Source organism: Trachemys scripta, chromosome 9 (assembly GCF_013100865.1).
Source record: "Trachemys scripta elegans isolate TJP31775 chromosome 9, CAS_Tse_1.0, whole genome shotgun sequence".
NCBI lineage: Eukaryota > Metazoa > Chordata > Testudines > Emydidae > Trachemys > Trachemys scripta.
Window position 1 is genome coordinate 54,989,508 of NC_048306.1, and position 26,069 is coordinate 55,015,576.

The following is a 26,069-nucleotide window of genomic DNA, read 5'->3' on the forward strand; positions in this document are numbered from 1 at the left end:
CCCCCCCCCCGCGTCCCGATATTTGTATTTGGTGATCTGGTCACCCTAAGTTATATGGGCCCGTGGTGCCTGTGCTCCAGCAATATTCAGGACCCAGGGGCCCAGTTCCACCAATGTTCAGGGCCGAGTCTCTCCCCTGGCCTGCCTGTTGCCCCCCACGCCCCTCCCCCGAGAGTCCCTGCCTGCACCCTGGGCGGTGGGTGGCTGCCCCCTGCAGCTTTGAGCTGCACTCCACTCTTCTGGCTCCTGGCATCAATTTACCACCACAGGGTCCTAGCGCCTCCCAACCATGAGTGCAAGGGCAGGCTGACCCTGACCCTACCCTTTTGCCTCAGACGGATGGACCCTTCCCTTTTCCGGTGGGACCCTCCACCAGCACAGAGGGCCCCCCTGTCCACAGTCACTGCTCCTGCCCCACGCTGGGCAAGGGACAGCCCCATCCCCAGTGAGGCTACAATGAGGGGCAGCAGCAGGGGAGGAGGCGCACATGTGATGGCAGCCCCCTCCCCGCACCCACCACAGGGGAGGTAAAGGGGCTTCCTGGACCTGAGAGGGGCCTTAGGAGCAGGTGCAGTGACAGTGGTGCAAGGTGAGTGTGCTGCCGGGGGAGAGAGGGCTGGGGGGAGTCCTCTCTGGCCCCAGCTGGGGGCAGCCTGCCTGCACTTCAAACTCCTCATCCCCGGCCCCACCCCACATCCTGCACCCCCAGCAAGAACCTTCACTCCCCCACACCCCAACCCTCTGCCCCAGCCCTGAGCCCCCTCCTGAACCATGAACCCCTCATCCTTGGCCCTACCCCTCAGCCCTCACCCTGGCACCCCAACCCTTTGCCTGAGCCCCTCCCATACCCCAAACCCCTCATCCCCAGCCCCACCCCAGAGCCCTCACAATTTTACATTATTTTAAAAAATATGTATCAGCTTACAAGGCAGACATGTGAGGGGTGGGACTTGGACCTGTTCTGGGCACCACCAAAATTTATACAAACCTGCTGCCCCTGATTGTGAGACTGCCTCATTCCCCACCCCGCTTCTGAGGGGACTTCTCGCTGTAGAAGTTCTCTTTGTTTATTTTCTCAGGATATGCCAAGATCTCTTGGGTTTAATCCCTGCCTAACTTGCCAGTGCTATCCCTATTAATGATGGCATCCTAGCTGCTTTTGCTGCCTTCAGGACACCCACATCCTTTCCAGGTGTACAGTCTGTGTTGACTTTGAGAGTAGGTCAAGAAAGAACAGGGAGATTGAAGTCAGACTACTCCTCATGGAGTGCTCCTTGCAGGCTTCGTCAGACCCAGGCTATGACATCCCTCTGTGCACTGGGGCTCTGATATGCAGTGTGCGCCATCGACTTCAGCTACTGCCATTCGCTCGTCCAGAAGGTCTTCTCATAAGGTACCTCTAAACCTTTGAAAAAGAGGAGCACTGAGTCCCCTCCCCAGTGATCGTGTTTATCTGTGGGCAGCCAATAGGGAGCAGTTCTCTAGGGCCTCCAGTTACACTCTCAAGGAGCATCCAAGAAGAAAACCTTCTATTCCTTCAGACCCTCCACTTCAGTCCTCTCCTCAGGAGGAATCCTCTGAGGAGAAGGGGAGAAGAGGGTTGAATAAGAAGCTTAGGTCTCAGACCAACAGCTCTTTCTCCTCACCTGAGGAGGCTATCATGCCTCTTCTTCTGTTTGCAGATGACTTCAAGCAATTCCAGGAACTCATTAAAAGAATTGCTGATTCCCTCTAAATTCCTTTGGAAGAGATCCATGACACCTAGCAGAAACTAATAGACATTTTCCATACTGCTTCCTCCATTGCCTAAAACAATTTGCTATTATATCCCCACCAGGCCAGATAAGAAGTATTAAGTTCCTGCCAAGTGTTCTGAGTTCATGTTCATGCGCCAGCCCCAAACTCACTAGTGGTTCTGTGAATGAGGGGAACAGGCAACACCCCTTTAGATCCATTTCACATGACAATGATCAGCGACAATTACACTTGTTTAGCAGCAAAAGTTATTCATCTACATCCATCTGTTACAATTTAGAGTTACCAATTCATGAAACATAATTACACCAATTTTGGGAAGTGAAATGCCTTCATTGACCAGCTACCTTAAGAACAGTGAGAGCAAACACAGAGGTAAAGTTGCTAGCTAGGACATAATTGCAAGCCTCCCTGGTGCAGCTGACACGATGGCTCACTCTATATCTACAGTTATTGTTATGCACCATGCATTTTGATTGTAATAATCAGTGATCCTGAGAGCGGTCCAGAGCACCACTAAAAATCTCCCATTATATTATTGGAAGCTGTTCACCAAGTCAGCTGACAAGTGCTTACATTCTTTGAAGGATTCAAGAGCTACCCTCTGCTCTGTCAGTATGTACATCATGCAAATAAAAAAAAATTCAGCAGGTCACAGCTTTAACGATGAGGTAGACTGTAAAGAAATTAGAAGTTATGGAATGGATGAGACTGAGTCTGTTTGGGCCAAAATCACTTTATGGAAGAAAGCTAGTGCTTGGGGTGTGCTACAGACCCCCAGGATCTGATTTGGATATGGATAGAAACCTCTTTAGTGTTTTTAATGAAATAAATACTACTGGAGATTGTGTGATTACAGGATTAACTTCCCAGATATAGATTGGAGGACAAGTGCTGCTAATAATAGTAGGGCCTAGATTTTCCTGCATGTGATAGCGGACAGATTTCTTGATCAAATAGTTGCTGAACCAACAAGAGGTGATGTCATTTTGGATTTGGTATTGATGAGTATTGAGGACCTCATAGAAGAACTGATTGTAAGGGACAACCTTGGTTCAAGTGATTGTGAGCTAATTCAGTTTAAACTAAATGGAAGGCTAAACAAAAAAAGATCTGTGAGATGGGTCCTTGATTTCAAAAGGGCTAACTATAAAAAATTAAGGGAATAAGTTAGGAAAGTGGACTGGATTGAAGAACTCAAGGCTGTGAATGTGTTGGAGGTTTGGAATTACTTTAAGTTAAAGTTGCAGAAACTCTCTGAAGTCTGCATCCCAAGCAAGGGGGAAAATTCATAGAGAAGGGTTGCAGACCAAGCTGGATGGGCAAACATCTCAGGTGATTAAGAGAAAGCAGAAAGCCTACAAGGAATGGAAGATGGGAGGCATCAGCAAGGAAAATTACATCTTGGAGGTCAGAAAGTGTAAGGATAAAGTGAGAACTGCCAAAAGCCACACAGAATTGGACCTTGCAAAGGGAATTAAAACCAATAGTAAAAGGTTCTATAGCTATATAAATAAAAAGAAAACAAGGAAAGAAGAAGTGGGACCACTAAACACTGAGGATGGGGTGGAGATTAAAGATAATCTAGGGATCAGGGCCAGCTCCAGGGTTTTGGCCGCCCCAAGCAGCCACAAAAAAAAAAAAAAAAAAGCCGCGATCGCGATCTGCGGCGGCAATTCGGCGGAAGGTCCTTCGCTCCTAGCGGGAGTGAGGGACCGTCCGCTGAATTGCCGCCGAATAGCTGGACCTGCCACCCCTGTCTGGAGTGGCCGCCCCAAGCACCAGCTTGCCAAGCTGGTGCCTGGAGCCGGCCCTGCTAGGGATGACGCAACATCTAAAGAAATACTTTGCCTCAATTCTTAATAAGACTAATGAAGGGGTAGTGGCAGGGTGGCTAATGGGAACGAGGCTATGGAGGTAGAAATTACCACATCTGAGGTAGAAGTCAAACACAAACAGCCTAATGGGATGAAATAAGTGGGCCCAGATAATTTCCATCCAAGAATATTAAAGGAATTGGCACATGAAATTGCAAGCCCAATAGCAAGGATTTTTAATGAATCTGTAAATTCGGGGGTCATATCTTATGACTGGAGAATTGCTAATAAAGTTCCTATTTTTAAGAAAAGGAAAAAAAGTGAACCGAGAAACTACAGGCCTGTTAGTTTGACCTCAGTTGTATGCAAGGTCTTGGAACAAATTTTGAATTAGAAAGTAGTTAAGGACATAAAGGTTAACGATAATTGGGATAAAATACAACATGGTTTTACAAAAGGTAGATCGTGCCAGACCAACTCATCTTCTTCTTTGAGATTGTTTAGACAAAGGAAATGCAGTAGATCTAATCTACCTGGATTTCAGTAAGGCATTTCCACATGGGAAATGATTAGTTATATTGGAGAAGATGGGGATTAATATGAGATTTGAAAGGTGGATAAGGAACTGGTTAAAGGGGAGACTACAATGGGTCATACTGAAAGGTGAACTGTCAGGCTGGAGGGAGGTTACTAGTTGAGTACCTCAGGGATCGGTCTTGGGACCAATCTTATTTAACTTTTTTTTTTACTGATCTTGGCACAAAAAATGGGAGTGTGCTAATAAAATTTGTGGATGCCACAAAGTTGGGAAGTATTACCAATACGGAGCAGGACTGGAGTATCATACAAGAAGATCTGGACAACCTTGTAAAATGGAGTAATAGAAATGGGATGAAATTTAATAGTGCAAAGTGCAAGGTCATACATTTAGGGACTAACAAAAATAATTTTTGCTATAATCTGGGGACCTATCAATTGGAAGTGACAGAGGAGGCGAAAGACCTGGGTGTATTGATTGATCACATGATGACTATGAGCCACCAATATGATCCAGCTGTGAAAAAAGCCAATGCAGTCCTAGGATACATCAGGCGAGGTATTTCCAGTAGAGACAGGGAAGTGTAAGTACCATTATGCAGGGCACTAGTGAGACCTCATCTGGAATGCTGTGTGCAGTTCTGATCTCCCATGTTCAAGAAAGATTAATTCAAACTGGAACAGGTGCAGAGAAGGGTTACTAGGATCAGCTGAGGAATGGAAAACTTGCCTTACAAGAAGAGTCTAACTAAAAGAAGGCTGAGGGGAGATATGATTGCTCTCTATAAATACATCAGAGGGATAAATATCAGGGAGGGAGAGGAGCTATTTAAGTTAAGCATTAATGTGGACAGAAGAACAAATGGTTATGAACTGACCATCAACAAGTTTAGGCTTGAAATTAGGTGAATGTTTCTAACCATCAAAGGAGTGAAGTTCTGGAACAGTCTTCCAAGGGGAGCAGTAGGGGCAAAAAAAACTAACTGGCTTCAAAACTCAGCTTGATAAATTTATGGAGGGGATGGTATGATAAGACTGCCTACAATGGCAGGTAGCCGATCTGCAATTGCTAGCAGCAAATATCACCAATGGCCAGAGATGGGACGCTAGATTGGGAGAACTCTGAGGTGTCTGGCTGGTGAGTCTTGCCCACATGCTCAGCGTCTAACTTATCGCAATATTTGGGATCGGGAAGGAATTTTCCCCTGGGTCAGATTGGCAGAGACCCGGGGTGGGGGGGAGTCACCTTCCTCTGCAGCATGGGGAATGTGCCACTTGCAGGTTTAAACTAGTGTAAATGGTGGATTCTCGGTAACTTGAAGTCTTTAAATCATGATTTGAGGACTTCAGTAACTCACTCAGAGGTTCAGGGTCTATCACGGAGTGGGGGTGAGGTTCTGTGGCCTGCAATTTGCAGAAGGACAGACCAGATGATCATGATGGTTTCTTCTGATCTTAGTCTATGAATCTATGAGTACAGAGGTCTCACCCCATTCAGTTCCTGGTTTACCATTGATCATCAGAATCACCTAAGAAAAAAACTAGGTTTCAAAAGAGAAGAACTTAACCTCTGCCATGACAACATCACAGCCCTGCTTAGCAGGCAAGCATCCATTTTAATGCCTTGGTCATGGGTTGGGAACCACCCTATCCCTCAGCCCAACCCTTCGGGAACTGTCTCTCCCATTTTCAAAGCTCTTGGGAACAGATGGTGTTGGAGTTCGTAACCTCGGGCTACTCCCATCAATTTAATCTCCATTCCTACTCCCTTTCCCTATCCCTTTTCAGGGACCCATCTCATAAATGTCTTCTGAGACAAGAAGTTCAATCTCTTCTTCACATAGGAGCCATTCGAGCCAGCAGAGGAAAGGGGTTCTACTCCAAGTACTCTCTAGTTCCCAAAAAGAAGGGTGGGTGGAGACCAATCTTAGGTCTCAGAGTGTTGAAGAACTTCATCCAGGGACAGAAACTCAGGATGGTGACACTGGCAGCAATAAAACCATCTATAGATCTGGAGGACTGATTTGCAGCCCTCAACTTCCGGGATGTGATACACCTTATTGAGATACACCTGGGTGACAAGCAATTCCTGCAATTCATGATTGGTCAGCATCACTTTCAATATTGAGTGCTCCCCTTCGGACTTTCTGCAGCCCCCAGGGTTTTTATGAAGGTTCCAGGCAGTGGTGGCAGCACAGTCATAATGGTCGTCTTCCCCCATCTCAGCAGGTGGCTCCTCAAGAGCCACTCTTACAGCCAAATTCACTCTGCAGTCATAAAGACCATAGCCCATTTGATGTTCTGGGACTTCAGACACCTTGACACCAATTTAATGAACAGCATATACTGGAGCCACCTTGGACACCACGATGTCCAGAGATTACCTACCTGTAGACAGATTTATCACACTGACAAGCCTCATTTCTCAGGCTCAAATGAACCTGGAGACAATGGCCAGGATTTGTTTACAAGGCTTGGGTTATGGCTCCCTGCACCTTTCTACACTACATGCCAGGTTATATCTTTGCTGCTACCAAGCTAGGTTGAAAACCATTTACACTCCCAACAAACACAGTCTGGGCAAGTTAGTGTCAGCTTCTTGAGAGGTTCTGAACTTACTCAATTGGTGGAAAGACCTTGACAAGGTGTGTACAGGAATCCCCTTCACTCTGCAACCATTGAAACAGACTCATCTCCAGTAGAATGGGGAGCTTATATTCAAAGTCAGACCATTTAAGGCAAATGAGCTACTCAAGAATCGATTCTCCACATCAGCCTGCTGGAGCTCAGAGTGATCCAAATGAGTGCAAACGCTTCCTACCTATGATCAAAGGCCAATCCATCAGAGTCAGGATGTACAACAGGGCCAGCATGTCCTACATATATAACTAGGAAGGAGTGAGGGCTCCCTCCCTTTGTGCAGAAGCACTGAAGCTGTGGAACTGGTGCCTATTCCATCAGATCTTCATCTCAGCCACATACTTACCAGGTCCCTAGAACACCTTAGCTGGCAACCTGAGCAGGCACTTCTGCCAGGATCATGAGTGGGAGCTCAGCGATTCTCAAGGGGATATTCCTTCAGGGGAGGGCTCTGGAAATAGATGTCTTTGCTACTGCCACCAACAGAAAGTGCCAGAAATTCTGCTTAAGAGTAGGTCTGGATTGTCGTTCTCTGGGACATGCCTTCCTCATTTTTTGATGGAGAAGAAATCCATCCTCTGTGCCTATCCCCAATGCTATTACTCCTCAGAGGCCTAAACAAAATCAATCAGGCCAAAGCCAGAGTCATTCTAATTGCACAGGCTTGGCCATGACAAATATGATTCTTGTATTTGGTTCGCCCCTCCTCTTGTCCTGCACTATGGTTACCACTAGTACCAGACCTATTGATCCAGGACTCAAGGAAGGTTCTTCACCCCAACTTTGGAGCACTGCATCTCAAGGCTTGACTGCTAGCTGTCTCTCAGGTAGACATGGACTGTTTGAAAGAGGCACAAGAGGTGTTACTATACGTGGAAAAGCATCCATGAGGAAAACATACCAACAGAAATGGGAGATTCCACCACTGGTGTACCCAGCAGGGTCTGTCCCATATTGATTCTCCCCCGCTCACATTCTGGTTTACCTTTTAGTTCTGAAGAACTGTCTCTGAGTTCTGTTAAAGTCCATTTAGCAGCTATCACAGCATCCATATCCCTGTTTAGGGAGTTTCAGTATTTGCTCACCCCACCACATCTCAATTCATTAAATGTTTAATGAATCTCTTCCCACATATCAGGCAATCTGCCCCAGGATGGGACCTGAATCTCATCCTCAATTAGCTGATGAAGCCATCACCCTTAGAAGCTAAATGTTTCCTGCTTCTCTTATCCATGCAGTCTGCATTTTAGTTGCTGTCAACTCAGCTAGAGGGATCGGCAAGTTAGGGGTTCTAATGGCTGAAACCCCCCCCCATACCATTTTTATAGGGAAAAAGTATCTCTCTGACCCCATCTTTGCTTTTTGCCCAAGGTAACCTCAGACTTTCAAATCAATCAGGACATTCAATTTCTATTTTTTACTCTAAACCTCACCAGATTTGAGAAGACGCCTCCTTTCTCACCTTGGTTGTCGAGAGAGTGTTGGTTTTCTTCTTGGAGAGGACTAAACCCCCAAGGGCCCTCCCCCAAATTGTTTGTCTCTTTAGCACACAAAGTTAAAGGGGCCCCATCCCAACCCAAAGACTCTCCAAGTGGCTTTCTGGTTGCATGCCCTCTTCCTGTGAGGCCGCTAATATTCAGCCTCCTTTTTGTGTTATAGCCCAATCTACGAATGTAGCTCTGTTGAAGAATGTTCCCAATGCAGAAATCTTCAAAGCTGCTGTGTGTGTTTCAGTTCACACCTTTTTGAAACATTGTACACTAATGCAGACCGGTAGAGCAAGCACTGCTTTTGGTACTGCTGTTCTTCGACAGTCTGAGACCAGGGTCCGAAGCACCCACTTCCTGTAGCAGGAAGTCACCTGAAATGGCGCACCCATAGGCTCACTACTCAAAGAAGAAGGAGAGGTTACTTACCCTATACAGTACAGGAACTAGAGTTCCTCCATTAACCACCCTCCTTCTCCTCTGCCTTGGAGTCTTTTCCTTTGCGGCAGAGAAGGAACTGAAGGTGGTTTGTCTGACATGGCCTATGTACCCTCAGTTTTAGGCACCAGGTTAGCTAGAACACATGTGTGGACTAAACAGGCACTGCTTCCAAATGTCTGGTTGAAGACACATGGGGCACAGGCACACCTGAAGTGAAGCCCCACAGGGACAAACATCCTGAAGAACTCCAGTGACTGTACAAGGTAAGTAACTTTTCCTTCCATGCACATGGTGTCCATGGTGCTGGGCAGCAGGGAAGGGGCAGGATGAATTACACTTAGGTGAGGCACAATCAAAAGTGTAACTGTTCAAAAGACTCCTCAGAAGTCTGGGAGGCATCCAGGGCCGGCTCTGGCTTTTTTGCCGCCCTAGGCAAAAAAGCCACTCGCCGCCCCGCCCCCCTCCCCCCCCAGCGCGGCAGGGGAGGACGCTGAGCCTGGCCGCGGGCCCGCAATCCCCGACCGGCCAGAGCGCCGGGAGGAGGGCGGAGAGCCCCCGGCGGCCAGAGCGCCGGGAGGAGGGCGGAGAGCCCGGCCGGGGCCACTCTCCCCGACCGGCCGGAGCACTGGGGGGAGGGTGGCTGGGGCCCCGCCGTGCCGCTCCCCTCCAGGCGCCGCCCCAAGCACATGCTTGGTTGGCTGGTGCCTGGAGCCGGCCCTGGAGGCATCGAATGACTGAGGGAGAGGGATGGCGGGAATGCATGGACTAGGAATCCGTGGCAGGAGAGAGACTGCTCCCAGCTTTTAGAGTCCTTTGTCTAAGTAGTGTGCAACTCAGTTGGGTTCCTCTGAATAAAGGGAATAACTCTGGATTTCTGAAATGGCCTGTGTACTGAGCTTGGGAGTAACTTGCATTGACTCTCAAGCTGAGGAGGCCTCCGAGGCCAATCTGTCCACTGTGTCAAGAAACTGTCTAGAAACACAAACCCCTGACTTCCCCCAGATTCTCAGACTCCATCTTAGAGAATCTAAAACTCTTAAGCTCCAAGAGGTATGGGGGTGACAAGAAGGAGGAGAAAAGCAATCCCTAGATCCCCTGGCCTTTTCATTTTCTTTAAGACCATACTTTATCAGACTGAAGTGGCCATCTCGCCTCTTGCTGGCACTGAAACCAGGGATGGGAAACTAGGGAGATAAATTGGTAAAGCCCTGGTGCGATCCCAACATGCAAATGTTGGGAGGTGCTGAGACCACAAAGCCTTGAGAGGAGAAGGAGAAAGGTGATTGACGAGAAGGGAAGGAAGAGAGACAGGAAAGGGATGGGGAACAAAAGTACTGTACCAGGATGATGTTGCTCCAGGGCTCATTGTTTTCTGACAAGGGATGTGCCCCAGTTCCTACTGAGATTTGAGGACTCGTGGTGGCGAATGTCACTGAGTGTCTCAGGCTGATAGAAGGCAGCATATGCAGACATTGGGGCCAATTACAGATGGCTGTTTGGTGCCCCCTCCGCCCCGCCCTGCTTTTGTTCATTATTCCTGAACACTCACATGAAAGTGTGGTGTTTACAGGACTCTCTGGGGATGAGCATTTTGTATGCAGACATCCATACTCACATGCCAGGAGATCTGTTTCTGAACAAGGGTGTCTGTCATTCATTGTTCCTCCTTGCTCATTCCTCTGGTAAATGATTAATGTATTTGCATATCAGCTGGCAAATGGAAAAGGGTTACATTTCAGAGGTGGATTAGTTCACAATGTGTAATTCGCCCTCTGTGCCAGCGCCCTGGTACTCAGGCAATTGCTGGCATCTCCCTATCTAGTGTAGAATTAACGTCCCATCCAACTCATGCCATTTCAGACTCTTGCCCTCTTGGAGGAAGAGGATGACATAAACCAAATCACAGACTACTTCTCCTATGAGCACTTCTATGTCATCTACTGTAAATTCTGGGAGCTGGACACTGACCATGACCTCTACATCAGCCAGAAGGATCTGGCTAGATACAATGATCAAGGTGAGTTGATCCCCCAGGCTGGGACATGTGCTGAGGAAGGTGGTAACAGAAACCTGTAAAAGTTGTGGGAAAAGGTAAGCCTTGCCTTGCTGGGAAGTTATATTTTAAATGGAAAATTTGGTGCCACAGCGATGTAACTGGGGCCGTGCTGGACTTCACTTGGTGCTAATTGACAGAGACATTTTTAGGGCTGGGGGAAGGGGAGCTGCAATAGACAATAAGGGCTTCTACATAGTGGGGTCTGTAATGATGCTAAATCCCCTGGCCTCTGGCCACAGGCGGACAATACAGTTCAGCAGAGGAGGTACAGCTTGGAAAACAGCAAGAGGGACAAGCAGCTGGCTCTATACTTTGCCGTGGAGCGGGAGGCAAGAGACTGAAGTGATAGTTGAGAGTGGGGAGTTGGAAATGGCCCTGCAGAAGCTTTGTACCTAGGAATAGGATCCCAAGAACACATGGAGGGCCCTGAGGTGAGGGCAACTCAGACATGTCCCAGCTGCAGGGGTGGGAGCGGTTGGTGTGGGAGCTGCTACATTTTCTTATGCAAGCTCAGGATCCCAGTCTCCTTGGTGGTCCTCCATAAACCCAACAACAGCACCAACTGCAACTCACGCATCTTCCATGTACCTAGCGGGAGCACTAAAGCACGGGGGTAGTGTTCTGGACAAAGCAACAGGTGCCCCGTCTTGCCTCTCCGCTTGTGGAAACAACACCAGCTTACAATTAGACCCAATGGAAAGGCACCAGTAAGAGAGCTTGTCAGCATTACTTAACTTCAGGCTGGACACAAGTTTCAGGAGCCAAGCACTCAGTCTAGGGGTGGGAGGAGTGTTCTCCCCCAGCGATGTGGAGCCAGGAATGGGCCTTAGTTTCCATGCCGAAGGCATCTCCCAATGGGAGGCTGTGTAGCCTGTGGCCCCAGCAGAAGGAGCCAGTTTAAATATCTATGTACATAACCCATCCCCTCCAAATGCTGCCCAAGCCTTTCTTTACCTCGCCACACATTCACATTTTAAATGCATTTAATCCTCAGCTTTTGCCCCTTCCAGTAGTGCACTAGCCTCACCGCTCCCTTATTCATTCACCCAGTGACCTCTAGCCTCACTCCTTGGATCCTCTCCCTGAGCTCTCTCCAGTGCTAGCCCAGGTGCCTGCCTGGGGTCCAGGCCTACTCTGGGAAGGTGCACTGATGCACATTCTCTCTTGGCTGGAAGAGGGGAAAGGCTGTTATGGGCCTTGTGGCTCCAGAAGGGAATCCCATCTGGTTTTGTGACAGAGGGATCTCGTCCGGCCTGCACTTCCCTTTCTCCACTACTACAGCTTCTCAGTGTATAAGGCTGTGAAGCCTGTGATTTAACCAGGACTGGTGGGAGCACTCCCTGCCTCCCCTGACTCATTAATTAAGAACATAAGAATGGCCATACTGGGTCTTGCCCAATATCCTGTCTTCTGACAGTGGCCAATGCCAGGCGCCCCAGAGGGAATGAACAGAACAGTAATCATCAAGTGTCTAGGGACACCATCCCTGCCCATACTGGTTAATAGCCATTGATGGACTTATCCTCCATGAACCTATCTAGTTCTTTTTTGAACCCTGTTATAGTCTTGGCCTTCACAACATCCTCTGGCAAGGAGTTCCACAAGTTGACTGTGTGTCACGTGAAAAAATACTTTCTTTTGTTTGTTTTAAACCCGCTGCCTATTAATTTCATTTAGTGACCCCTAGTTCTTGTGTTATGAGAAGGAGTAAATAACACTTTCTTATTTACTTTCTCCACACCAATCATTATTTTATAGAGCTCTATCATATCTCCTCTTAGTCATCTCTTTTTCAAGCTGAAAAGTCCCAGTCTTACCTAATCATTTTTGTTGCCCTTTTCAGAACCTTTTCCAATATATCTTTTTTGAGATGGGGTGACCACATCTACACACAGTATCCAAGATGTGGGCATACCATGGATTTATATAGATGCAATATGATATTTTCTGTTCATTACCTATCCCTTTCTTAATGATTCCCAACATTTTGTTCGCTTTTTTGACTGCAGCTGCATGTTGAGTGAGTGTTTTCAGAGAATCCACAATGACTCCAAGATCTCTTTCTTGAGTGGTAACAGCTAATTTAGGCCACATCATTGTATATGTATCGTTGGGATTATGTTTTCCAATGTGCATTATTTTGCATTTATCAACATTGAATTTCATCTGCCATTTTGTTGCCCAGTCACCCAGTTTTGTGAGATCCTTTTGTAGGTCTTCACAGTCTGCTTGGGACTTAACTATCTTGAGTAGTTTTGTATCATCTGCAAATTTTGCCAACTCACTGTTTACCCCTTTTTCCAGATCATATATGAATATGTTGACTAGGACTGATCCCAGTACACCCTGGGGGACACCACTATTTACCTCTCTCCATTCTGAAAACCGACCATTTATTCCTACCCTTTGTTTCCTATCTTTTAACCAGTTACTGATCCATGAGAGGACCTTCCCTCTTAGCCCATGATAGCATACTTTGCTTAAGAGCCTTTGGTGAGGAACCTTGTCAAAGGCTTTCTGAAAATCTAATTATACTATATATATGTGTTTGGGGAGACTGGGCGCAAGTGCTGGCAGCTTCCTAGATTTGTGGGGCAGGGGGCACCAGTGCCTGGACCATGGCCCCTGCCCCTTGCTCCACCCCAAGGCCCCACCCCAGCTCAGCCTCCTCCCCGCGAGGCCCCATCCACACTCCACCCCCGCTTCCCCAGAGGCCCTGCTCCTGCTCAGCCTCTCCACTTACCAAGGCTTTGCTCCCCGCCCACTCTGCCTCTTTCTGTCCCCACTTTGCTTCTTCCCCTGAGGCCTCCCTGCCTGCCATTCCCATCTCTCCACTCCTCTCCCAAGCTCCCCTCACCTCTCACTCCTTTCTGCCCCCTCCTGCCATAAAGGTGAGTGACTGGGGGGGAGAGGGCAGATAGGAGCAAGTGGCGGGCAAGGAGGCCTCAGGGGAAGAGATGGAGCGGGGGCGCGGGTGACGCGCCAAAGGCGGTGGGCCAGCGTGCCTCCAAAGGGAGGTACGCCACATCCAGCATTTCTTAGCCTCCCCAAAGCACTTATACGGGCTGCCCATAGGCTGTAGCCTGCACTCCTCTCTGCAACCGGCCTGCTTTTCAGGCCCTGCCACCTTATGGCACTAGCCAAGAGCAGCTGTTGAACTCAGGCTGCCTAAGTAGTGCTAGTCCTTCAGCAGTCTTCTGCATGGGGTGAAGCCACCCTGCATGAATAAAGGATACTGCCGCCCCGAATGGACTGTGCTGGCATACTGTGAGAGCTGTAGGTGAGGGCCAGTTATTTAGGCAAGTACTTCACTATGTGCTAGAAAGTGTTCTGCAGTAACGGCTTGTCTACATTACCCGCTGGATTGACGGACAGCAATTGATCCAGCGGGGGTTGATTTATTGCGTCTAGTCTAGATGCAATAAATCGACTGCCGCGTGCTCTCCCGTCAACTCCGGTACTCCACCAGGTGAGAGGCACAGACAGGAGAGCAGGAGAGCGTCAGCTGTAGAAGTAGATCTAAGTACATTGACTTCAGCTACATTATTCACGTAGCTGATGTTGCATAACTTAGATCGATTCCACCCCCTCCAATGTAGACCAGGCCTGAGTGTTGTAAAAAATAATCACAGTAACCTGGTAAATCCTGACAGCCAGTACCGTTAAATTGTGGGATGACGGTGGGGAGAGATAGATAGTCCCTGGCAGGGCTGTGCGTGCAGCTCGGTGACCTTTTTTTCAGCAAATAATGAATCTGCTAAAAGAAAAAATGTAGTTTTGGGCGATCCAACCCTTCTGCAAATTTATGTCGAGTTCACTGAATTGGTTCATTGAACTGACAAAAATAGACATGTTTTTAGAAATGGCTCAACTGCATAGTGTGTTTTGACCCAGCTCAGACTTTTTGATTCACTGAAAATTTCCACCCAAAATGAAATATTTTTCCAATTATTCAGCATTGCCAGCAAACCAAAAACACCAGTATTCACCCAGCTCTTGTTATGGGGGTGCAGGGTTTCAATGTTTCACCATAGAGGTAAAGACGCTGAGTTTCTTTTGTTGAGCTAAACATGCTGAGCTACCCTTCATGCCCTCATGCCACAAGTGCTCACCGCACTCTGGCACAAGTCCCAGTAGCACTAATAGCACTAATAGGGCATGTGTCCAAGGGCTTATAGCTGGATAATCTGGAGCTGCCACATTCTAAGGGGACAGTAGTTTTGTTGCCAGGCTAGGCACAGGAAGCAACAGAGAGTGAGAGAGACTTGGATGGTTAATTGCTACTGTTTGCAAGGCTATTAAAGTTTGGGCTGTACTAAAATGGCCACGCAGGCTGTGTTCGTTGCCCATCCTTTTAGCTGTGTGATAACGACTTCATACAGATTGACCACACACACAGGGCTCTGATAGCCCATGAGGCTAACAGTGCCTATGTATTGATGCTTCATTTTCTTCATTTCCAGCTTTATCAACCAGGATTATTGAGAGGATATTCAGTGGAGCAGTGGTGAGGTAAGGTATAGCACCCTGGCTGGAGAATTAAAGGGAGAAATGGAAGGAAGCAAAAACTAGAACAGGAATCCTGTCAGCCTTAGGTAGAAATGCAAGGTATTCTCATACATTCCCCATCCCATTGAGAGGGCAAGGTGCTGGCGTTTCCGTCACAGGATAGTGCCAGTCTGAAAAGGAAGAGACGGACCGGTGGGTGATTTTAAAAATAAATAAAACCCTGTCAAATTAGCACAGTTCCCAAACGCATTGCTGTGGGCCACAGGAGAGGGGACAGGTGTGTACACTTCATGTATGTGTGTGTCTCCTAGTCCTACAGCAGTGCCAGTGTCAGGCAGCTGGAGGGCACAATTACAAAAGCTCCTTTAAAATAAAAATAAAAAATAAAAGCTCCTAACTGTTTTAGGGGGAAGTACTTCAAAATCAACTTCGTGACAGTAGGACTGCGAATGCAGTATCTGCTCTCAGGAGCACTTCTCCCCCCTGAGCAAGTTCAGGTATAGGAGGGGCCGACCAATACTAACACACTCCTACTGGCCTAAAAGAACAAGCATGGGTGTTTTCCAGGTGTATGAAAATTCTCAACTCGCTCCCCAGAGGGTATTTTGACTGTGCTTTTGGCTGTGTGTTCATGTTATAATTTAGAAGGTGCTTTGGGTCTTTCAGAGGCAATGAAGCGCAGAAAGAGGGACAGCTGAGCTATGCAGATTTCGTGTGGCTCCTCATTGCTGAAGAAGACAAAAGGAGCCCCACAAGGTAGGAATTCTAGGAAGGGTGTGGAGAGACACATGCAGAAAGGTCATGGGATTACAGGAGACTGGGACCTTCTCGTTAGTGCAAAGGCTGTGAACCAGGATGAGCCTGGCTTGCAGTGGGAGGTAAGGCATTGACTTGCTGGATCACCCTGCACAGATAACTTGCCTTTGCCAGTGGAAAACTGGGTAAAAACAGACTTTTTACTTTTAAAGTGACCTTTTCTCTTGCCCCTGGATTTTATCGGTGGTCACAAAACTTCCCACCACATTCCACTCTGTCCCTTGCCCCATGTTTGCCTAAGGATACAGGCAGGGAGCAGGGCTGAGGAGGTGAGAGAAGCTTTCATTTGTTTGCTCCATGCCATCATCACCACCAGCAGGCAGGCCCTGCTGCTGGCCTCAGCATGACTTATGCCTGGGCAGAGGACAAGGCCCCTGGCTGCCCCATGTCCCAGCACCCCTCCAAGGGTAAGGGAAGGCCACTACCTGAGCTATAACAGCAGTGGATGCTCCCAACTGCCTACTGAAGGCGCCGCCCCCTCTTGCCCCCTCCTCCTCCCCCCCACGGTTTAGGCTGAAGTGGCTGTGTCTTCACCCCCAGCTGCCAAATTCAGTGCCTCCTGTTTCACCTTCCTTGCAGGGCCCTTCCTCACCTTGCCTGCATGGAGGACTATGTGCAAACGCTGCCAGCAGGCATGGGGCCTCCAGCCATCATGGAGCTCCCAAGTTGCAGGGAGGCAGGCAGAGCTCTCTCTGGCATGGAGGCTGCTGTGCAGGACAGGGTGGAGGACCTGGGCACCAGCAAACCATTTTGCTTCCCCACATGACTGTCCAGCCCCTACATGCCTACATCACCCCAGAAAAGCTCCTCTCACTTGAGCCCTCTCCTGATGTCATATAAGGATCGCAGCTTGTGGTGGATGCCAGCTTTCTTCTGCTGCCAGGTCAGCATCCAGCTGGTGGCAGCAGTGCCTGGCAGGAGGCCACTTTGCCCTCCCAGAGAGCTGCCAACCACAATCCATCCCTCTGGCTGTGAAGTGAGTGAGCTTGAGGGCTTTGGCAACCAGTGCGTTCCAGACACCCTTGTCCAATAATGCATCTGTCTCTTACACAGGATTTAGTGCCACTCCTGTTCTTGCCACACCCTGGGAAGAGGACGTGGCAGGAAAGCACAGACCGAGAATGGGGCATAGCTCCATCCCAGAGTGTTATGCAAACGTTGTCAATGTGGTGCTAAAGAGCTGCACTAATCTAAGGAACATGTGTTGCTGTCTCAGTGATTTTTCCTGAGCAGAAACCCTGACTTTTGGGGTTCTGATGTGTGTTGATTTTTTAAGGATGCTGCTTATCAGAGAGGTGTTTCCTGCAGGGATTTGTACACTGTTAGTATAGGTCACTGACTTGGGTGAGTGGGAAGGTGGTGGTAAAAAAGAGGGAGACTCAGTAGGATGCTGCTAGAACAGAAAAGTTCCCCTGACTGCCACCACTCCATTGCCCTCCTGCCAGATACTTGCCTACTACTGACTCAGTTATAGAAACAATGAGGATATGGGACATGCCTTTCAGAACTGGGATTACATATTGTGGTGAATGGCTGGGGGGAACATGACAAAAATTGCAATCCAGTGGTCCACTGATTCCATGCACTTGGCAGATGTGTGAACTAGCAGGTGTGGAAGAATACTACACAGCCTATCCTTGCATTCCCCTCTCCAGTGGCCTGCCACTCACACAGAATCACTGAGTTGTTTAGGACAGTGACTGGTGAGGGGGAGTAAAAACTGGAGTCCCATCAGTCCTGCCCCTGGCCTGTCCGTAGCTAAAGCCACAGCAGTTATTTGAGAGCTTTGCCTTTTGCATAAAAGAGCACATGGAACTATTTTAAACATTCCAGGCCTGCTTTAGCTCCTGCCAGGGGTTTCCCAGAGATAGTCAATAGCCCAAGTGTAGGGATCACCGCAGGCAATTAGCCTGTTTGGACAACCCCACCTTTGACTAGGGAGCAGTGCCCATACCCCAGGACACAGCAAACACAGAATGCTGGGCCTTTGCTGGGAAACATAGGCCCAAGTACATTCACTAATACCAGTCACTGTGCTTCCCCTCCATTGTGCAGACACCAAACCTACTGAGTAAACTGACCCATGTAGTGCTTAGGGCAGAAGCAGCAGGATCTGCCTCTAGCTGACTTATACAGAGAGGTTACTTTAACTGGTGCTTGGTTAGCGCTGGCCAAACCCCTAGAAGCTGCTCCAGCCCCCTCCCCATCATTAGCACTGAAGGCCAGTTGAAGAATGCCAGCCCCTGGGTAATTGAGGGTATTGTCAGGGAAATGCCGGCCCCTGGGTAATTGAGGGTATTGTCAGACTCTGCTTTTACTCTGCAATTCATGGTGAATGTGGTACAGGACAGAGGAACTTGCACTGCTCCGATCTCTGGTGGCTAAGATAATATTGCTGGTTTCTGCAATGCTGCCAACATGAAAAGACTAATTCTCTTCTTCTTCCTTAGTATCGAATACTGGTTCCGCTGTCTGGATTTGGACGGAGACGGCGTGCTGTCTATGTATGAACTGGAGTATTTTTATGAGGAACAGTGTGAGAGGATGGAAGCGATGGGTATCGAGCCATTGCCATTCCATGACTTACTGTGCCAAATGCTCGACCTGGTGAAGCCAGACGGTGATGGTAAGAGCTGCTGTAAACCCCAGCCTGTTGGAGGTGTTTAGTGAGGCCAAGTTCACACCTATGCTCACTCTGTTTTTATTTTAAGAGCTCATTTGGGTTCGCTCCCCACTACGCCTACATGGCCCATGTCCGTGCTAAGTGGTTGGACATGGGGGAGGAGAAGGTTGCTTGCACATCCCTGCACAAGCGGTAACAATCAAGCCCCAAGGAGTAAGGGGTTTATGGTGACTAACTCTTGCTAGATTAACAGGGCTACCTTTTTAATTTCTGATTTATAACAAGGAGGAGATGGGCTACAGCCTGCTCATGTCATGCCATTCCATGTATCATAGATTAGGGCAAACACATAATAGAGAGAGAAAAAAACAACAACAGAAATTCTCCTCTGACACTGCTGAGAGAAGTATGACAGCCCATTAACCCCGCAATGAAATAGTCCATTAGGTAGGAGTGGCAGAAAGGCAATGAGGACATTTCATAAGCTCTGTACCAAATGAGTCAGGCCTGGTGGTTGAGTGTCTAAAGCTCCGAAAGGCCAGGTTCTGGACAGGGCCTGTGCGCCTGGCTCTACAGAGAGGGGGATCGCCCCAGCCAGGCTGGAGGGCACCTGTGGAGCCATTCTTGGCTACTATGCAGCACCAATACCACTCCCCTCCCCCACAGGCTCTTCTGGCACTATCCTCACCCACACAAAGGGCCTTGCAGAGCTGAGCTATGAGCTCTGCAGGTGGTGCATACTGCCTGCACAGTCCCTCTCTGTCACCACTCAGACATGGCACTGCCTGGGGCTCTACCCCATCCTTTTCTTCATTGGCAGTGGAAGGGCCATTGCTACCCTCGGCCTTTTTCCCCATAGTCTCCCTTCTGCAGGTTGTGCCCAAAACTCTGGACTTCAAACCCTTCCAGACCTTCCACAGGTCTTTCCCCCTCAGCAAAGAGCATTCCAGCTGCCTCTACTGCCTCAGAGAGTTCCATGTCCCATCAAACTGTACGGTTTGCTCCAGATTACAGAGCAGATCAAAGAAGCTGAAGGAGGACAGACTTAAGCTGCTCCTTATGGAGTGTTCCCTGAGACCATGGGATCTGATTCCCCCATACATAGGCCTCAGCCTCTCAGTGTTCCAGAGACAACTTCAGTTCCAGCAAGCAAAGACCAAGGGACAACTTCTGAAGCCTCCAAACATTCTAAGCAGAAGAGATCTCAGTTTCCCGATAACCAGTCTAAGCACAGGGAAATTCACCCCAGATACCAGGGAGTAAGGAGACCTCACATCCCCCTCCAGGTACTACTGAGGCTTCTGCTTCTTCTGGCTCCATCAGGTCTACCAAGCACTCCACATACCGAGAAATCTCTTGGCATGCAACCCCACTCAGCTCCGGCTTCTGTATCTTCAGAGCCCTCCAAACACGGGGACTCCTCAAAGAAAGCACTGGCCCCAACTTTGGCATCCTCTGAGGGAAATAGCCATAAGGGGCATGTGGACCACATATCCATGTGGTCTCTGGTACCAATTGACTCACCTTACCTCAAGGACTACTGCCATGGATCACCGGTTCCATCCTCTTTCATCACACAAAGACCTCTGTGTGACAGAGGAGCATGAATCCCCTCTACTAAGAGGTATGGGGAGGATGTCACTGTCAGTATTAATCTATCCGCCTGTACAACCTACCAGTCAGTATCAGTGCATCCACCCACAAAAGCTCAGCCACTAGTACTGACTCGGATACCAGCAAATACTCGGATGCTGGTACTGACATCCCTAGCCTGTCTATTGGACACAGGGGTTGTTACATCTTCAGAATATGACATCTCCATCCAAGATTCAGCCACCTTCTCTTTCCAGCCTCCCCCCTGTATCCTGGTGATGATGGTCTGGAAACTAGCCCCGCCAACCTTCGCAGGAGCATGCTTGGAGTCCCGCTCCCTTTCCATACCCTGACCACAATGGGTTTTCTGGAATCCTGGGGCCCTCTCTGGTTCTATAGCGTACCCTAACATACAAGGGCCCATCAGCAGGAGCAGCCTTCAGTACCCAGGGAGCCCCTTTACTATGGAGCATCCCAAACATCTTCAAGGAGACTTTGAGGAGGACCAGTAGCTAAGAGCAGAGGAGGAAGCACCTCCTTCCAACAAATAATCCTCATCATTTCTGTATGAAGCAGTTATGCCCCCTCCACCATCCCATGTGGATTATTTTAGATTGTTCCAGGACCTGATGAAGAGGGTGGCCAAGACTCTACAGATTGCCTGAAAGAGATACAAGAGCCCTAACACACTTTGGCAGATATCCTCCCCACCACATCTCAAGGTAAAATAGTGCTGCCTATTCATGACATCCTCTTGTCTGCCAGATTTTATGGCTTGGCGACACCTGTCACCATCCCACCCAGGTGCAAGAGGGCTGATAAAAAATACAATGTTCCAACCAAGGGCTCTGAATATCCTTTCTTCTCACCCTACTACCCATTTCCTGTGGTCGACATGTGGTCAATGAAAGGAGCAGACACCACCAGGAAAGATCAGCTCCTCATGATAAAGAGCTCAAGTGCATTGATCTTCTTGGAAGCAAGAGCTATTTCTTGGCTGAGGTACAGTTCAGTGTCACCAACTATCACGCCTTGTTGGCAAAGTACTATTATACCAATTACACCAAATTTGCACAATTTATTGACCATCTGCCACAGGACCGGAAGGACCAATTTCAAGCCCCCATCTCTGAGGGACAGATAAGAGAATGAAGGGATTTTCTCTCTCCATACACACAGACTATCTAAAATGGGTCTCAGAATGCATCTTAGCATGTTATAAGGCTTCTGGAATGCACTCTCATCCTAGGGCGCTGGCCCATTCCGCCAGAGCTAAATCCATTTCAGTAGCACTGCTTAAAAACATACCCATTATAGACATTTGCAAAGCTGCCAATTGGTCATCTGTGCACACTTTTTCATGTTATTCATATCTCCAGCTAAAATACAGCCTTAGGTGAGGCTGTTCTCTGAACTCACTTCCGCAGCACCCTTCTCCGTAATCAAGGTACTGCTTGGGAGTCACCTAACGTGGAGTCCCCACAGGGGCAAAAACACAAAGAAAGGGAGGTAACTAACTTTGTACAGTAACTGTAGTTCTTCAAGATTTGTCCTTCTCTGGGTACTCCACTACCCGCTTTCTTTCCCCTCCACCTCAGAGTACTTTGTATGTCATTGTTGAGAAGGAACTTGACTGGCAGCAGGTCTGCCCCACCCTATAGACCTTTGGTCTGGACCTGCAGACACAGCTTAAGAAAAGTTTCCAATCAAAGGCAAACTGGTGCGCAGCCACCTAATATGGAGCACCCATAAGGACAAAAACATCTCAAACAATTCCAGTTACTGTATGAGGTGAGTAACCTCTCCTTTTCCTTAGCCTAGCTAAAATGTCTCACAAATTGCCTTTGTGCAAAACCTCTCTGGGAGGGGTGGAAAAGTCAACCATGAGATCAACAGAAGCAGTTTAACCCATTTGGTAAGCCCCGTAGGCGGTGAACTGGCTTTCACTAGCTCCCTACTTGTCTCTATTAACCCATTAACAAATGGGTTAACTTGCTTTTGCTGACCTTATGGATGACTTGTGCTACTGTAGGCCTGGGTGACAAGCAAACACACACCCCCAAGAGAAAGTTTAGGCACAGCACTACAATCCAAGACCTGGTGTAAATTCTTGCGTTCATAGGTTTTACTGCTTGAAGGGAACATTATGACCATCAAATCTGACCTCCTGCATTGCATGGGCCATGGCATGTCACCAGGCTCCTGGACTCTAACCCAGCTGGATGTGCTCTCTTTTAGAAAGAGACATTTAATCTTCATTTAAAGATTTCAAGTGATGGCGAATCCCCCCTCCCCACACACACACACACATCCAATTAAATGATGGATTACCTGGTGGTTGTAATATATATTTCAAATATTATTTAGATTCAGTCTTGCTTAACAGGGGGGAGGAGGGAGGGTGAATTAAAAGGTCCATTGTAGGTTAAGATGGGGATCAAAGTATAGCTGGTAGTGGAAGGTTCACTGCAAAACTCTGCACCTTCAAATCACCGTTACAGTTGAAGTACCTTCTGTTCAGATTTCCCTCAGCGGCTTGTCCTGCAATGGAGCGATCTGGCTGAGGTAACCATGATGATCGCCTGATTTTAATCAACACAATGAGAGGAACAATGTGTAACGTTTTGGACCATGCCAAAGAAAAGAACATTACACCAAACAGCAGGGCAGAAGCCACATACACTGAGGGGACTGGATAATGTCCTTCTGCAAGATGATCGCCCAGCAACACGTTTCTAAAGCACTGACTAAAACACAAAAGAACTGTGCTCAGATTGAAAAAGCAATGCTGGCCATTGTTTTTGGTTGGGATGAGTTTCCTGAGTATATGTATGAGCAAAAATTGGTCAAAGTGGAACCTGTAGGAAGCCCTAGCACAAAAAACAGACGGCAAAACACCATCTGGACTTCAGCCAATTATCCTGGAATTGCAAAAAATCAGTAAATGGGAAATACAGGTCTGGTAAGGAGCTGTTTACAGCAATTGCCTGTCAATAAATATGACTCAAGTACTACCCATTACTGACGCTATCTGATAAGCTCCCACAGGAAACACAAAACTAGCCCAATCTTACTACAGCCTGAGTCAATAATTCTACTGGAAGAACCCACATATCTCTAATCATAAAACCATATTAGGACCAATGAAATGAAGTTGCTGCACATGCTGGCATGCTCTACAAGGGCCAGCGTGTCATGAATTATGGGGATTATAGTGCTAACTATTTATTACATAGCACCTGTCTGGGTCTTGAGTAATGTAAGAACACAGTTCAAGATGTGCTCTTTTAGACAGGCATGAATGCTGTGTGAAATCTGTATATAGGAAGCAGAATGCAAAACAACCACAGAAGTCATATGAGATGCCTCCTCGTCCTTGGTTCACGCTAGACACAGATCGATTTGCTTGTCTAATAAATGGGCATTGGCAGCCTAAAAAAACAACACACGCTAATGGTATTATCCTAAATTAGAAAAGACCTGTGCTAAATGGGTCCTGTCATGACTATAGGGGGAAGGGTAGCAACCTTTATGTATGCAGTAGCATAAAATCCCTCCTAGGCAGCTGTACTGGATTGCCTTACCTGTAAGGGGTTAAGCAGTTCAAATAATCTAGTTGGCACCTGACCAGAAGGACCAATGACGAAAGAAGATACTTTCAAATTGGGGTGGGAGGATTTTTTGTTGTTCCCTCTCCGGCGGGAGAAGCCAAGCAAGTACAATATCTCCTGAAAATATACCTGGAATAAGCCATCTAAAACCACAGGAATTGTAAGTAGGACAAGGAACTGCATTAGGTTATCTTTTGTTTTGGCTTGTGAATGTTCCTGTGCTACAGAGGTAGTTTTATTCCTGTTTTTGTAACTGTGAAGCTGAGCCCACATGGGAATCCTCTGTGTTTTAAATCTTTTTATTACTCTGTAAAGTTACCTTCCATCCTGATTTTGCAGGTATGATTCTTTTATTTTTTTTTCCTTAAAAGTTCTTCTTTTAAGAACCTGATTAATTTCAGTGTCCTGAAGACAAAGGGTCTGGGCTGTTCTCACATTGCTGAGGCAACTGGTTGGTATATTATTCACAAGCCTCCCCAGGAAAGGGGGTGAAGGGATTTCAAATGATCCTTCCCTGAATTTTTGTGTAAATCACTTGATGGTGGCAGCAATACTGTCAAAGGACAAGGGAAGGAATTTGTGCCTCGGGAAAGTTTTGACCTAAGCTGGTAGAATATAAGACAAGGCGATCGTTCATGTGGGTCCCCACATCTGTACCCCAGAGTTCGGGGGGGGGGGGGGACGACCCCGACAGGTCATATCACTCACTAATTAAGAACGTGCTACTAAAATAACTGGTGCTCTTTCTGCAGGAAGGGTGATGCTGCGAGACCTGAAGAGATGCAGAATGGCTCATGTATTCTACAACACCTTCTTTAACTTAGAAAAGTACCTGGACAATGAACAGCGGGATCCGTTTGCAATACAGAAGGTATAGAGCAAGGTCTCCAAACATTGCTGCCCCAAAACTATTTTTAGGGACAGTGAAGTTTGGCTTGTTGTAGAGAAAAGCAGCAGATATGGAAAGAGGCTGGAACTAAAACAGCGTGTTCTAGGAAACAGGTGCTGTATGGGTATGAACATGATAGTGTCCAGCAGCTGGCCACACCAATTCCCATTCCCATCAGGCAGTGTATCCCCTAAGCAGTAGGCTGGGAACTGCTTCTCTACAGCCTTGAAGACAGACTTGTTGGTCTTGTCCAATGCATATTTTTGATGGGCACTCCATCCACCACACCCATTCTCTGGCAACAGAAACAAAATATAGCTCATTCATGTACAGCAGTGGTCACCATCCTGTCGATTGCAATCAACTTGTTGAGCCTGGGGCTCCCAGTCAATTGCAATCTCCGGTGGTGTAGTGGGGCTGCTGCTAAGGCAGGCTCCATGCCACAGCCCTACACTGCTCCCAGAAGCAGCCAGCACAACCCCGGGGGGCAGGCAGGGGTCTCCGCATGCTGCTTCTGCCTGCAAACACCACCCCCACAGCTCCCATTGGTGGGGACCTGTGGTGAATGGGAGCTTTGTAGCTGGTGCCTGAGAAAGGGGCAGTACGCAGAGCCACGTGCCCCCCTTCCAGGCCCACAGAGGTGTGTTGGCCCCTTCCAGGAGCGGTGTGGGGCTGGGGCGGGGGGGGGGGCTGCCTTAATCTCACTGCACCACCTGTGGTAAGTACTGCCCAGCAGGAAGCCACACCCCCAGCCCTGAGCCCCTTTCCATAGCCAGCACCCCAAGGCCCTGCCCCAGCCCTGACCTCCCCTCCCAGAGCCAGCACCCCATACATCCCCCTGCACCCTAACCCCCTGGGCCCCAGCTGATCCCTCTCCTGCACCCAAACACCCTCCCAGAGCTTGCACTCCTCACAACTTCCTGCCCCAGCCCGCTGAAAGTGAGTGAGGGTTGGGGAGAGTGAGCAACGGAGAGAGGGGAGAATGGAATGAGTGGGGCAGGGCTTTGGGGAAGGGGCAGAGTAGATCCTGGGCTGGCCTTAAATTCAAAAGGTGATCTTGAGAATAAAAAGGTTGGAGACCACAGATGTACAGGGTTTGGGTATAAGGCCAAGCTCCAAGTGTTTGCCCTGTCCATTGCTGGCAGAGAGTTGGTTTGCTGGACTGACAGGCAAGCAGGTAGCCCTGCCCCTCACTGCATTCATTGTCTCCGCTGTCCACTTGAATGCTCAGTATCAGCACCTTCTGAATTTTCTGCTATACTCAGCTTACATTTCCCCTAACTTAAAAAAAACGA

At 48.2% G+C, this 26,069-nt stretch overlaps 1 protein-coding gene across 3 annotated transcripts in view; it reads left to right on the forward strand.

Annotated features, from left to right (window-relative positions):
* PPP2R3A (protein phosphatase 2 regulatory subunit B''alpha) overlaps nucleotides 1-26,069 on the forward strand; it is a 168,549-nt gene that overhangs the window by 127,059 nt on the left and 15,421 nt on the right. For all 3 annotated transcript variants that reach the window (XM_034780490.1, XM_034780488.1, XM_034780491.1), the window contains 5 exons: nucleotides 10,538-10,694; nucleotides 15,197-15,245; nucleotides 15,909-15,998; nucleotides 18,509-18,684; nucleotides 24,638-24,756. In XM_034780490.1, the coding sequence (XP_034636381.1) occupies nucleotides 10,538-10,694; nucleotides 15,197-15,245; nucleotides 15,909-15,998; nucleotides 18,509-18,684; nucleotides 24,638-24,756 (591 nt within the window). The remainder of the gene's footprint in view (nucleotides 1-10,537; nucleotides 10,695-15,196; nucleotides 15,246-15,908; nucleotides 15,999-18,508; nucleotides 18,685-24,637; nucleotides 24,757-26,069) is intronic.